The 15,410-nt window shown below is 42.3% G+C and overlaps 2 protein-coding genes across 8 annotated transcripts in view; one reads left to right on the forward strand and one right to left on the reverse strand.

Moving 5' to 3' along the window:
* Gycbeta100B (guanylate cyclase soluble subunit beta-1-like) overlaps positions 1-15,410 on the reverse strand; it is a 51,766-nt gene that overhangs the window by 30,596 nt on the left and 5,760 nt on the right. For all 7 annotated transcript variants that reach the window (XM_018018608.2, XM_089462526.1, XM_089462528.1 and 4 more), the window contains one exon: positions 8-108. In XM_018018608.2, the coding sequence (XP_017874097.1) occupies positions 8-108 (101 nt within the window). The remainder of the gene's footprint in view (positions 1-7; positions 109-15,410) is intronic.
* The window catches only part of LOC108609340 (putative peptidoglycan muropeptide transporter SLC46), a 65,179-nt gene continuing 51,549 nt past the window's right edge, over positions 1,781-15,410 (forward strand). Inside the window, exon 1 of the mRNA XM_089462529.1 lies at positions 1,781-1,824. The gene's annotated coding sequence lies outside the window, so the exon portion shown is untranslated. The remainder of the gene's footprint in view (positions 1,825-15,410) is intronic.

Consider the following 15,410-nt stretch of genomic DNA (forward strand, 5'->3'; position numbering starts at 1 on the left):
TACTTACTGAGTATCTCAACAGCTGCTCCAATTAGATTGTATGTTATTTCGTCATCGTAAATTTGACGCACCAGAAATTGTCCCTCCATGTTGACCATGGCCTTTTTTCTGCACGTTGTTGTTGTTGTTGTTTTTAGCCATCAAAATGTCGGACGAAAGAGAGAGAGAGAGAGAGAGAGTGAGAGTGAGGAGTGGGCGGACGCATGCAACAGCAGCCGAAATATGAAGAGCGCCAGCAACAGGAGCAGCATCAAGTAGAAAAAAAAGAGAAGAAGCAGAAAATACATACATTAATTTTAATTAAATTGCTTGTATGTGTGTGTGTGTGTGTGTGTGTGTGAGACTCTGCTTGTTTATGTGTATTTTAGCCGGGAGCAGCCATAAAGCTAACTGACGCGCATATGGCACTGGCTTTTATAACCGCCACGGAAGCCGGATCCAAAGTCTTAGCGGGCATTCGGCATGTTGCAAATGGTTTTCGGCATTCGTTTTATTTTAGCCGCCTGCCAAATGGATCAAAATCATATTTTTGATGCCAGCTAAAAAAATGTTAATTAAATATACATGCGTATATATGTATGTATATACGAGCTGCCAAGCTGCAGCTTTAAACCTATTTACTCAGTTTACTTTGAATTTAAGGTGTGTTGCTCTATAAATGTGAATAGAATCAGTTGCTGATGATTCACTTATGTGATTCACCAAAATTAAATTTACAAATTTAAGGTTCCTTTAAATTATTCATTCTCCTTTTCACAACAGCATTTTATTTAACCCCATATTTCCCGCATCATTAATTTAAAGAAATATGAACAACTCTCTAGAATTTCAATGGAAATATTATCTCAGCTTTTATGAAAGTCAACTGCTGCTTAAATTTGTATTTAAAGAAGTTTTGGCAATGATTGAATTCAGGACAAAACTTACGACGCTTTTGCGTTGAATAACAATGCGGAAAAGCAACCAAAATCCAATGGAATTCCCCGCTACCTATTGCTAGTTATTGTTGTTGTTGTTGTTGCTGTTATTCGCTGTTGTGAACAATGTGCGAATCGACTTTATTATTTAATAGAACTTGTGCCAAGCTGTTGCCAAAACAAATTGAATACAACGTTTCAGCCACAGCTCTGCAGTAAAAATAAATATAAATTAAGACTGACTGCGTAATACTCTATTCAGTTAAGACAGGGAAAAATTTAAGAAAAGAAAATCGTAAAGAGTAGAAAGTAAAGGCTTGCATTTAAAAAGAGAAACTATAAAAGTCTTCAGTTATATAGACTCTATAGCTCTATAAATTGCATGTGAGCTGAGCAACTCCTTTTCGCCTTGCTTACAAGTCATCAGAAAAGAGCGCACGCTGCAGAAAAGTAACAGAAATCGCATGGACAAAAAAGAAAAGAGAAAAAGAAAACAAGTCAAAGTCGATGTGCGAAAGTTTTTCCATTTTCTTGCAGGGCGTCTGCCTGCCAGTCTGTCCGTCCGTCTGTCTGTCGCCTGTACCTGGCCTAACTTTTGATATTCCCGCAGCAGCAGCAGCAGCAGCAGAAGCACTAAACAGCTGTCGACTAGTGGGGGCTGGAAGGGAATAGAGCGGGTTGACAATGGAGTGGGGGGAGTGTGGGAGCAGGCCATTTGTTGCGCATTGCTAGCGAAGTGCTGCTGCAGCCAGAAGCAGCTGTCAAATTGCAGCTGGCAAATGATATCAGCAGCTGTTTGCAGCGGCACGCAAATAAACTGCGTTGCAAAATTGTTTCGCACTTGATGCGATTTAGTTGACAACGGTGCACCGGCTTGAGCTCTTCAGCTGCCGAATCGAATCTGTGCGTAAGTGATAAAAATTGATTTCTAATTTCCTGTGAGCACAAAAGTGCGAGCAGTCAAGTGGGCGGCGCAGCTGTTGCGGTTCTCCACGAAATTCTCTGGGATTTCCGCATTAAATGGAAATTGATTTTTCGGTTGCAATTTATGATGCTGCCATGATATGTAGAGGCGTTCAGTGTGTGTGTGTGTGTGTAAAGAAATCGTAAATTAAAATTAGATTTATGCAGAGTCTTGGGCGTCTGAGCACGAATTCAAATTGAATGAGCGAGAACCGGCAAACTCTTAAGTTTGAAGATTAGATAGATTCAATTTAGATAAAGCTGAACTTTCGAGTTTAAAATTCATCAAACGGTTGCCTCTGCCAGCAGCTCGCAGCTTATTTGAAATGTGAACTTCATCGCAGAAGCGTAAAATTGTTTGATAATTTTATTTTAATTTTAATCTTTAAAAATGAGATAAATGTAACTTGGCTAAAGCTTCAGTTTGAAGTCAAGTGATAAAAAGTTCATCGAAATGTGAAATGAATCACATAAGCCTAGAATTGCTTGATATTTTAATTTTAATTCTTATTTTAATCCCTAAGTTAAATATATTCCATTTTTCTAAAGTTAATAACTTAATAAGAACATGATAAGGTTCAAAGATTAAAATAAATCAAATTTATTAAAAAAATTTTTTCAATTTTAATTTCTTTCACTCTTTGTTATAACTACATGATTTTGTGAATGGTATTTTACAATAATTTCAGAGTTTAGGCTTATACATGGGCCTTTTCTGCTAAGATATAAATCAAATTTTAAATACAATATTTGAAATGTGAGCTTAATCGCAGCAGCGTAAAATTGGTTGATAATTCTCACAGCTCAACTGCGCAAACAAAGTTGGATTGATATTTATTGACTTCAATGGAAGTGTAACAGTGTGTGTGTGTGTGCGTGTCTGGGTTTGTGTCACTCTCTGATCGACAGCTTAATTGAAAAAGTTAATGTGTGTGCGTGCACGTAACAAAGCGACACATCAAATTGCCCATTTGTTGTTGTTGAATTTGTCTTTTATGCCCGGGCTGCGTCGCGGCTTTTATTATCTAATCAAATTGCCGATAAATGTGTGAAATGAGGAGCGAAAGTTTTTTGTTTATTTAATGTGCTCTCCCTTTCTCTCTCTCTCTCCCTCTCCCTCTCTCTCTAAAAAAAGTAAACATTAATTTCGAGCATTTAAACCAATTTATGCTGTGCACATTAATTACCGGCGTGGCGAATTTATCACCTTGTTATTTGCAGCCACTCACGGCGGCGTTAAGTATACGCCACGTAAGCGTAGCGTAACAAATGCAAGGCGACATTTAGTAGCTCGCTTGTCTCTGTTGCCTGTTTACAAATTCAATTTCCCCACTTTCTCTCGTCTCATTTGAATATTGTGGGTGTGTGGGCGTGCGAAGTGTGGTGGGTGTGGTCGTTACTGTTGGTTGCCACTAAGTGCCCTAATCTGGCAAATGGCGCTGGCCGGCAAATGATATGCAAACATTTGACGGCTAAATAGCTGCGAACCAATGGAGCAGTCCAAAAATAATGCTCTTGTTTTTCGTGCACTTGTATTAACCTAGTTGCACGTGAATTGGCTGCCAAATGGCTCACCGAAAGCAACAAAAAAGGACCAAAATAGGAAAGTTCCATTTGGCAATTAGATATTTGTAGTCACGGCCAGGCTCGAGCTGGAGCTGGAGCTGGAGGTGGAGCTGGATTTTGTTTTTGACGCACTCGCGTGCAAATATTATTGTTTAATATGCCACAAGGCAAACACACACACACATTCACACACACACATACGCACGCTGGCAAGGATATAATCATTACGCACACATGCTTGTTTGGGGATTTTATGCGGCTCGAACACGCAGCTGCCTTCGTGCCTGGCATGTGTGCGTGCCGCCCCCCGCTTTCCGCCCCCTCTGCCTGGTCGGCTGGCTGTGTCTCTCAATTTTATGGCGAGCCACTAAATCGCTTTATTATGAACTACTTGTTGGCTTTTGGCAGCTTCAACTTACCCACTTTAAGTTGGCTTACAAACTTTTCGCTAAAGTCAACCGCAATTGATAACAAATCAATTAGCTAATTTGATTTGCCAGTTGCGGCTTTGAGCGCCTGTTCGCCCATCTGCCCTTCAGCCCATCCAATGCCCATTCAACGATTGCTTTGATGCCTACTCCACGCTTCAGTAAGTTGCGAATTTTTAATGAGCTGGCGCTGCTTTGCGAATTTAAGGCGATAATAGCCTTAAATTATGAGATTCTTTGTTGCCAGCTTTGGGCTTGGCTTTTGAACTTTCTCTCTCTCTCTCTCTCTCTCTCTCTTGCTCTCTTTCTCTGGCGCACATGCCCCTGACAGTTGCCACAAAGTTGCTTTGCTTTGCAGGCGGCTCAAAACTTAAGTTTCGCATGTGTGTCATCCGCACACACACACACACACAGAGACAGCTGATAGATAGAGAGAGAGAGAGAGTGAGAGAATAAAACTAGCGCAATGCCTGGGCACTTAGCTAAAGAGGCACGCCCGCTCCGCCCAGCTAAATATAAAACACATTCAGCTTACCTATGGCTTGTGGGTAACTTTGATTTTGTTGTTGTGTTTGTAACATGGGCTATAAGCTGCTGGCCTTTTGATAATGGGCAATGGAAAAACACAGAGAAATACTTAAGCCTTTTCCATATATATTTGTGGCGAATGAGTCAAAGGTATGGTTGGAGATTGCTTAAGCTAAAACACTTTCTTTTATGTTTGATAATTCATTTTTAGCATGTTCAGAGATTTGGTTTATATTTGAAATAAAAGCTTACAGATTTATAAAAAATAACATTAGAGTTTCAAGTTCTTCCAAAGCCATCAATGCTTGACTTTATTTGCTTTGAGAACTTTTCCTTTCACTTGCCTGGAAACAAATTGAGGCTCATTTATATTTCCAGAAAATTAAGTGCATTACATATTCGGCTCGGTTAGCTCTCTAAGGAGCCGTTGCAGCGACCCTTCAACCAAAAAAAAGAAAAAAAAGTGCCCACCGTGTGGCATCGCACTGCGGAAAGCTGCAGCGAAGAAACGGAAACGAAATAAGGTTAAAAGCCACTTAAGACTTGTGCAAGTTAATGTGGCGCATAACTCAAGTGAGTCACATGTTTTATTGTGCGCAAATAGAGAAGCACAGATACACACACACACGCACACAGCAGGACACTTGGACCATGGCCAGGGCTAGCTGTGGCATTAGCATTGGTAAAAGGAATCGCTGCCTGGCTCTGCTCGCACCTAAACGACAATATGGCCAAAAGCCAGACAATTGCATTGAGATTGCGAAACGAAGAAGCAGAGCATCAGTAAGCTGCTTTAACTGAGCATCGAGCACTGCCCACATGGGCTAACAAATTAACATTCAAATTGCAGCCAATGCAGGGGGAGAGAGAGGGGTGGAGTCAGTGCCACAGAGTGGCTATGTTTTAATACCCTGTAGTTAGTATGGAAAGGGCATTTCGATGTTGTGTAACGCTAAAAGTGGGAAAAAGTAGACAAAAGTATTTGATATGCTGAGGGTGCATCACAGCTGATAAAGAGGAATTCAATCAGAAATCAATTTAGAAATGCGAGAGTGTAAATACATTATGCTTAGGCTTAAATTGAAATTTAATTTAGAGAACACGACTTCTGTATTCCCTCGAAATTAAATTCCAAGCAGTAGAGGCCTTTAAAGGGTAACTTGAGGGCAATCATAGCCTACGGCAAATGCTCTTGTCCGTTGTTCTATGTGTTTAAGTGACTTGGGCGTCGTAATCCTTGAGGCGTGTTATTCAAAACAGGCCGCAGTGGAGCAGTGGGACAGTGGGGGAGTGGGGCAGTGGCAGGCCGCTCTGCAGCTGCACGTACTTTGCGAATGTTTGTGAAACTGCGTATTCCTCCTGAGTGTCGCCTGCGCTTCAGCCCCTTCAGTCCTTTCAGCCCCCTCTGCTGCTGAGGCCTTCATGTGTGTGCGTATTTGTATGCGATTAGCGTTAAACCGCTGCAGAGCAACCACAGGCAGACGTGATGTACGTCGTTAATGATGGAGGAGGCCACATGCCTGGCCGCCAGCTGGGAGCCAGTTTTAACCCTCATCATCCACATTCCTCACATTGCGTACGGCATTGTCATACCCGCTGCCACTCCCACTCCCCACTCCCTACTGCGATTGTCATTGTCATTGTCATTGTGATTGTGATTAGCCGACTCGAGTCCATTTAGCTGCGGCTTAGCATTTTTACTGTCTCTAAGCTAGCAATGCCACGTTGCCACGGCCACGGCCACGCTGCGTATGATTAGCCCTCAACGCAGTTTCAAGTGGCCCAGAGCTTAGTCTGCCACATAGATAAAAAGTAAACACCTTCCCGGCTGGCCAAATTAATGAATTCCACTTTTGTCCGGCACTGCAATCAGCTCATTAATAACTGTCCACATGCGTGGCGAACGCAGCTTTGTCAGAGCATCTCCATCTTGGAAATTTCCTTGGCCATTTGTTATGTCTGGCATTTTGTGGCCATCCGCTCATCGATTGACTTTCGCCCGTTCGCCTCCCCCAACATCCGCAAGCATTTTTATCTATGCGCACACTGTGACATCTCGAAATTAGGACATCATTAGCAACTGTCGATACGCGCTGATAAATGCGCCCAAATGCGGACGGACTGGGCCCGCCTTTGCCTTTGCCTTGCCTTTGCCTTTACCTGGGGCTCACTTGTGCCTCGCCGCTGCTGACTGGACGAAATTTCGGGTGCTCTCAGACATTCAGCCCTTAATTTACTTGGCATTTTTCTTTTTTTAAGCTGAACATATTCCGGGCAGCCAAAGTTTGTTAATAATTGTATCTTTTTATTCGCCGAATTTCTAGATTTCTTTTTAATGTCCAGTAAATCAATTTCCGTAATCGAAAACTTAAGAAATGCCGAGCATGCGAAATATGAAACGCTTTTTGTGCGCCTGTTGCAGCTTCCGTAATAAGCTACTTGGATTACCAAAAGGTCTTTCATGGAATTCTCGTAGATTAAACAGCAAGTGAATGACTGGCTGACTAATACCCTGTGTGAGTGTTAATATTCAATTATGCTCTACTTATTATAGCTAAATCTAAGCTAAATAGACAAAAATAAGACCATTTAGTTATCATCTGATCGACGATGTATTTATATAAGATATAAATATAGCAATATATTGCTCACGCCTCACACCTCAAATGTAACCAAATGAACTTTTGTACTTTCAATAAGCTAACTCGCTATATCTGCCTCAAAGTCTGCTTCGATTATCGCAATATGCACAGGGTATATATTGCTGTAATATTGTTGCCGGGGTGTCTGATTTAATGATGCCCAACGGCCAAGGCGGCACTCAAAGCAAATGCGAAATTCGAAGTGACATAAACGAGGCAGCTGCAGCAACATGGCAACACAACAGCGAAAGGAATAAAACGAAACAAGCAAACAAACAACAAAACAAAATGTCGCAAATTGACAGTGGCACAGTGGCAACACTTCCGGTCTGGCATGCCATTGCAGTTTACAAGTTTCCAGTCGCTATGTTGCCGCTGGCATTTGAATTGTTGTTGTTCTTAATGTCTGTGCGTGTGTGCGAGTGTGTGCGTGTGTGTGTGCGAGGCGGAAGCAAACAGTCGCAGACATGTGCGCGTTGTTGCATGCAAATCAGCAGATCAGAAAAAAAAAAATTCCTTGCACTGCCTGCTGCTGGTCAACGTCATCGATTTGCATGAATGGCGAGGGGGGGACGGGTGGCACGTAGTGTTGCTGGGACAGAAATCTCTGTTAGACAAACGAGAGGGGCTTTGCTTTGAGCTGGGACTCAAGCAGTTGCAGCTGCAGTTGCAGTTGCGCCAGCTGCCAGCACAGCTTGTGGCAGCAAATTGATGTGTCCGCTGTTGCAGGCACTTGAATAAATTTAATCGCATTCAATGCATTTTGAATTGCGTGTTCAAGTTGCATTTCTCACTTGAATTTAAAGAGAGAGAGAGAGACAAAGCGAGAATGAGGAAGGAGAACACAACTAAGAGCAAAGGAATTTATGAAGTTGCGCTTCGTTGATCTGCTGCATGAGCGCCATAAAAACTGCATTCAAGTGCTGCACAGCGTCCCAAAGGCAACGTTACACCCACACACACACATACACAAACAAAAACGCACAGCTGTTACACAATTCTCGAATGCAATAAATAAGAATTTTTCCACTGATGCATTTAAACGCCGAATACGTGGGTTGACCATCATGCCACGCCCTCCCACAGACTTGCCGTGCAGCTGACCACACACTGAAAATGTACGTAATTGTATTGCACACACACACACCCACACACTCACACACTCACGCGCACACAGTCGAAACTTTCCGCATAGCCAGCACAGGGCGTATGATTAACGCGATAGGCATTGCGTATACGCCCCGTCCACAGCACGAACAAGCGACCAGCATATTTAACTTATTTAATTAATATTTGTTGCCTGCCCGCTGGCGTCAAGGTATAGGCAGCGAGTCGACTCGCCCAAGGCTGTTCGATGGGGGCGGGGCGGGGCACAGTTGGCTTGCTGTTTGCCTTGTATCAAGTTATTATTATAATTTAATGGACTTTTTGTGCGGTCTTTAGTTTTGGCACGAAAGTCGATAAATTTATAATTAGCATTTGACGGCAAGTGAGCTGGAAATTAGTTAAGCACGGCCTACAACAGCTTTTCGCCAGAAATCCAACACAAACTGTTCGCACCTTAGGGCTGAAGTCGGATTTGATTTTCACGTTGGGGCGGAAGCAGAGCGGAATGACCTCGATTTCGCGTTGTCTAACGGAACCAACAAACAGCGTTTGGATATGGATATATATAGAATAGATGGTCTTAAAATAAGTGAATTATTTCAGGCTTAGGGTTATATACGTACATTTATGTATGTATATATGTATGTATAATATATCTCTATAGTTCACTCGATTATTCAATTCATTTATTTTTATAGAATTTTTTTTTAGATTTTTGTTGTTTGCATTCTGATTTAGCTGTTGAATAATCCAAGCAATTTTTCAATTTATACCCTTTCCATATATATTGAAATTCTTCTTATAAATTGTGATGCTCTGGTAGCATAAGATTTCATATCTTATGCTGCCAGTCTATAAACGTGTGTCGAGCGTACAACTCGATTATGCTTTGGTTTAGATTAATGTACTCGCTTGGAGTTGGACGCACGGAAGGGTCGTCTAAGGAAGTTATTGAGAAGTCATAACTGGCGATGATGAGAGCCATAGTCGACTTTTTTTTGCCGCTAGTGGCCGTTCACATTACGTATGCGCCGCGTGGCCAAGTTTTGAGCGCACGCACGCGAGGCGTTATTCATAAAGCGATAAAAGTGCTGCACATAAAACGCCAACTTACAAGCATAAATTGCGGACATGGGCGTGGCTACCACCTGGTGTGCCAATGCGCTGAATATGAAGCAATCAAACGAACAATAAATGAAGCAGCCGAAATAAAGAAGAGAAGAAGAATAAAAGAAAAGGGACGAAAGGAAAGTCGAGAAGTCGCCGCGAAGAGTCTTTGAGAGAAAACGGAAATGCAATCAATGGGAAAAGTAATCTCGGCGATAAGTGCGAAAACGTGTCAAATGAAGAGGCATTTAGGCTGGCATAGCTGAGGGAAAAAGTAGAGGGACAGATGACCCCGCCTCCCGACAGTCAATATAAAGATATTATTGGATGCGTTCAGCTGTCGAAAACAAGCGGCGACAGTTCGAGGCGAGATATGAAAATTTGACAAACAGAAGAGCGAAAAAGTTGAAAATAAGCTAGCGATATTTTATGTAGTCAGCAGGTGTAGAAAGGGTTGATTTGATGACTCTGCCCAAATACCCTGTAGCCACTGATGTGGCCATAAAAAAGTTTACGAAACTTGTGCCAAAGTTTGCAGCAATTAAATTGAGACTGAATTTAATATGGTTTCCTTCGTTCTTCTAATTTGTTTCAATACAATTTTGTTTAGCTGGTCAGTGTCACACTAACAGATACCCTGTAATCAGTCGTTTTTCATTATTTTGAAAAAGTTTGAGCATGCATAAAAAGAAAGCATCTAGCAGACTCACAGACTCCACTCCAAATTTGTTTGTTGTTGTGGTCTATATGTGTTGGCTTGCTATTTGTTGACGCATTAGCACACACACACATACACACACATATCTGCACACACACACACACACGCCCTCAACTCGTTACATGCCTGAGAAATGCCATTTCCGTCACTCACACAGACAAACACTTGAAAAGCGACTCGAATTTCCATAATGTCTGCCATGAAAATGCGATCGATTTTCGTGTGGCAAAAAAAAAAAAAAAAAAAAAAACAACAACAACAAAAGCAGAAAACAAAAAATAGAAAGAGGAAAACACCACATAATGCTGCGGGCGTGGATTTGTGTGCGTGTGTGTGTGTGTGCGAGTGTGTGTGCTGATATGAATATCTAAAGAGTGGCAGGGCCCACAAATGGTTGGCTAAAATAAAGCACTGTAATATGAAGCTCGGACAAGGCGGCTAATGGGCCTTCCTACGGCCATAAACCAAAAGGAAAAATTGAATGAAGCAAATATAGCGAAATCAAATTGTTATGCTCGGCATTTTAGGCGGCACTTAGCGAAGTGATTTTGTGTGAATACGCGTGTTAAATGTATATTTAATGACAGCCAAAAGGATTCAATTGCGTGTGCAGTCCCATCAGATTGAAAGTCTGCGCCTAGCTGACAAACTGGATGCGCCTCGCTATCCTTATCCCTTGGCCCAGCCGCCGTATGGCGGAGTGATGATTGATGATACTTTAAGATTTGTCAGCAGCTGCCGCAGCAGCCTCGCTTACAAAGTTAATAAGTTGCAAAAATGTGTTCGCGCCGCCTGCCAGCCTCCCAGCTTAGTTCTATTTGCATTTCACATGCCGCGACGTCGCACTGGGCGTATGCGCAATAAGCGAAGCGTAGCGAAAATTGTGTTGCCAGTGAAGGCGACGCGTGTATGTAGCTGCTAGCTACTAGCTAATCCATTGCTCTGTCAATATATCACATTTTCCATGCCACTAGCTGCGACCCAAACGACAGGGCCAGGTCGTGCAGAATTATGGCCCAATTTCGCTCTGGGGCCCTGATGACAATTCCAAACGCAACAGCAAGCTAATCAAAAAGAAAAAAAAAAAAAAAAACAGAAAAAAGAAATGTTCCCAGATGCAAAAACAACCCAGTTCCATCATTCCATTGGGCTGGCAGGGCAGGTGACTGAGCACTTTAGTTTGTCATCGATCTAATCAAAATTTCTATAAATTTGAATCATTTTCAGCCCAGTTATTTTCGAGCTGCCCCTCCAGGGCTATTTCGGGTCCAGGCGAAATTGAGTTGAAAGCGTTCTGAAGCGAGCCAGCACACAATGTGTGCATAATCAATCGCTGCCCAGTTGCCCGCATGCCAGTTGGCTGTGTGGTCAGTCCGTCAGTGTGTGGTGCAGGAGGGGGAGCGGGGGAGCGACACATTAGCAGTGAATTTTTGGCAGTAAGCACAGCAGCTCAGCTGAGCCAGCATATGCACAGACTTACGCACAAGCATGTTGACTGGAATACATACGGGCGGACAGACGGACAGACGGACGGACGGGCGAGCGGACAGACAAACAGCTGTGGGCGGGTGGCTTTAAGGGGGCGGTCCTTGAAGCTTAGACGCCATGCCGACACATGCAGCTTGGCCTTATTGTGGTCGTGTGAGTATGTCTGCGTATGTATGTGTGTGTGTGTGTGTAAAACATTTTATAGGCAAATCGATTTTTGTCTAAAGTGCCACAAACACGCATAGCAGCAACAGCAGCAATAGCAACGGCGGCAACGGCGACGGCGACGGCGGCGGCGACAACAACGATAACAATAACAAGGACTTTTGCAACAATAACAATAAAATGACACTGCGACAGCACAGCACAGCAGAGAGATGAGCGCCGCTGACGGTGGTAGGGGAGGGGGGATCAACTATATTTCCGGTCTCTGTGTATTAGCTAAACCACTGCCACTTTGACCGTGGCCAACAGTGTGCGTGTGTGCATGTGTGTCTGCGTGTGTGTGTGTGTCTCTCATGAGCTTTAATGTCAAGCACTGCGGCCTACACGAATGAATCAGCCAACGCGCATTGTGCCCGAGCCGCTACTCAATCTTTCTGATCCTTGTGCCACATCAAAGTCAAAGTCAAGCCGCAGGGCTAAAAAAAAAAAACTGAAAGTGTATTAGCTAAAGATTACTCGACTTAAAGATGCTCTCTAAGAAACTTTTTTCAGTTATGCACTTTTAATCTGCAATCCCCACCATTTGTTCATATAAATGACTTTATTAATATGATTGAATATCTCTCTCTCAGAGCTTTATACATACTGAATGATATATGTACTAATATAATATACCCAACTTAACCCATTTATGAAGAGCACGCGAAGAGACTGAAGCAAAATTCAAGCTAATATTTCCAAGCAGTTGAAGCTGCTTTGGGCTTAAGCTCAATCTTGTGTTTGTTCTTATTTATGTGGCAAATTAATGAAGCTCATTTGCAGATTGATGCTTTGCAATTATGCGGCAACAACAACAACAACAAGAACAATAACGATAAAGAGTAACAGAAGCGGCCCATAAAGCACTTAGCGCCGAGATTCTGATTAAGTGCAGGCGATGGCTAAATAGCCACGTCTTCTGGCTTTAAAGCTAAATAAAGCAGCTGTCAGCTTTAAAGGCAATCAACAAGAGGCCGACTGACACAGTGCTCGTTGCCAGCTATATAAAGAGTGAGTGGGAGAGAGGGAAAGAGAGAGAGACAGAAATAGAGCTAGAGATAGATAGTCAAACACATTCATTCATTTGCGGTCAGCAGTGCGTCAATCAAGGCAAATGCCACTGCCATTCATACTGAAGGCTCAGACCCAGACACACACACACACATTCACACACAGAGAGAAAGAGACAGTGAGACAGACTCAGACGCAGACACAGACAGTAGTTATAACGGGCACGCACGTATGCGCTGGCTCCTTGTATCCTGTCAATGGTATTCGCCTTTGGTCTTGCTTTCTTTTTAATGAACGCTTTGACAATGCCTTCGAGTGCAACTAAACGAGAGGCAAACGAGGACGTCAACTCTTGTCTGTGAGCGTTGCTAGAGATGCGAGTGTGTGACGATAGCTAATACAAGGCTGTGCACTCTGGGCTCTATATAATTGAATAAACAGTTTTCATACTAAATTTAGTTTTAATATATTTAAAAAGTTAAATTATAGTTTATATGATTTTATTTTTAAATATTTGTTAGTTTTTTTTTTTTTTTTTTTTTTTTTTTTTTGGCATAGGGCATAGGTAAACTTGGCATCGAAATATATATATTTTCAGCGCGGCTTAAGAGCTGCAAGTTGTGAGTTGATTAAACACGCTTGAATACTATGCATATGTATTAAATAGTAGTGAATCAAGGTGGGGTATTTCCCATTTTGAACATAGTAATTTAAGCACGAGCATACACAATATAATATTTAAAACACGGCAAGGCGTCTTCCTTGATTCCCAACAGTCCAAATGCACACACAAGTATACAAAGCGTCGTATTTTCGAAGAAATCGTTCTTAATCGTGTTATGTTCTGTAATAGATTTCGTAATGTCCTGCACGTTAACCTGTTGAAGGTGCGAGCGCACAGACAGTCACACAGACTTCAACTCAGTTCTTGGAATCGAAAGAAAACACGACACGCGCCCAGCGCCAATTGAATATATTTAAGTCTATCTCTGTCTCTTTTTCTCTCTCTGTGCGTGTGTGTGTGTGTGTGTGTGTCTGTTGACTCAAGTGTGGGCGAACGTCAATGCCAATGGCTGGGCGCCTCAAGTGGCTGTATAATAAGTGTGGTTCTTGCCACTGCCAACTGCCACACTGCTACACTACCCCACTGCCCCGCTGCCCCACTGCTCCGCTGACCCACTGCTTCTGCTGCAGTGATTGCCCACTGTCATTGCCGACGGGCTGCAATGTAATTAAAGTCATGTCATTGGCAGCGCCATTGGCAGACAGACGTTTAGTCCGGGGTTAAGCTGAGCGCCTTCTCGCTCAACAAATGAGAAAAGTTGGCTTTCTGGTTGTACTGCTTGTTGCCTTTCATGTAGATAATTAAAAGGGCTGCTTTCTGCTGGGCGCAGTTAATGTCGCCAGTTCTTCAGTCAGCTGACTTGCGGTTAGGCAATCAAAAATCATAAATCTTGCTCAATTAGCAACAGTCCGAGCTGCTCTCTTCACTGACGTCATGCTCGAACGGGTGACTGGTTGCCTAGTGGCGCAAAGACCCCAAATGAACAGCAGCAGGAGCAGCAGGAGGAGTAGGAGAAATGAACGCATGACTCAGGCAGAGCCATGACTACCAAAAGGCGAGCGCAGAGGCCGAAACGGGCGCTAAGCAAATACACACGCAATATCAATAACTTAATTAAGATAAATGCGAACTGTATTTGCCTGCAGACACTCACACGCACACGAGCTCACACACACACGTACACACACGCACAATCAGACATTTTTGGGGCGGATATCCGTTAATTCTAGCGCTGCATTTAGGCCCACAAATCGTTGTTAACATTAATGCGACGCGTGTTTTGCTTTGTTTATGCGCCACACACACACACACTCGCACACACACACATACTAATACAGCATATAACTAATTTATGAACTCTTGTGCGTAGGCGTGGCAGCACGTTCCATCCACATGAAAAATGGATAATTAGTTAATTGCGGATAGTGTTTGGCACACAATTACGCATAAATTTATGTTTATATTAGTTATTAATTAAATGCGGCACAATGCCAATTCGCAGCAGCATCTCAAACTGTAACTGATACCAGCTGCCCTAAAGGCAGGCCAACACCAATTGAATAGTAAATAAATAACATAAACAAACACGCACACACACACACTGACACTCACACGGGACACAATTGTTTTCACACACATCCGGCAGTTAGTAAAGTGTTTATGTGTCTGTGTGTGTGACATGAGGGATTCATTTCAAATGAGTCGGGATTCATTAGAGCAAGTCGTTAGCTATTACAGCGATGTCATTTGTTTAAGTCAGCCCTTGTGCTAATTACATTAGCGAGTGACACGTTATGGATATTGTGATAATGATCATTAGTATTAGCATTTACACTTTAAATTATTTTTGCTTTTATTGCCATTATTAATTAAAAATAATATTATTTAATATTTAATTTAATTTAATTTATAAATATTTAATTGATTCATTATCATTGTATTTGTCATTATTATTGCTATCTCTATTGACATCCTCATAGTCATTTTCATTGTCATTGCCGATGTCATTGTCATTGTCATCATTAATGCTATTTCCATTGACATCTTCATTATCATTGTCATCATCATTGACATCTTCAATTCCAGTGTCATTATAATTTCTATTTCAATTGATATTGGCATTGCCAAGGTCATTGTTAACTAATATCATTATTACACTCATTCACA

Source organism: Drosophila arizonae, chromosome 2 (assembly GCF_054131065.1).
Source record: "Drosophila arizonae isolate 15081-1271.41 chromosome 2, UAZ_ARI_1.0, whole genome shotgun sequence".
Taxonomy (NCBI): domain Eukaryota; kingdom Metazoa; phylum Arthropoda; class Insecta; order Diptera; family Drosophilidae; genus Drosophila; species Drosophila arizonae.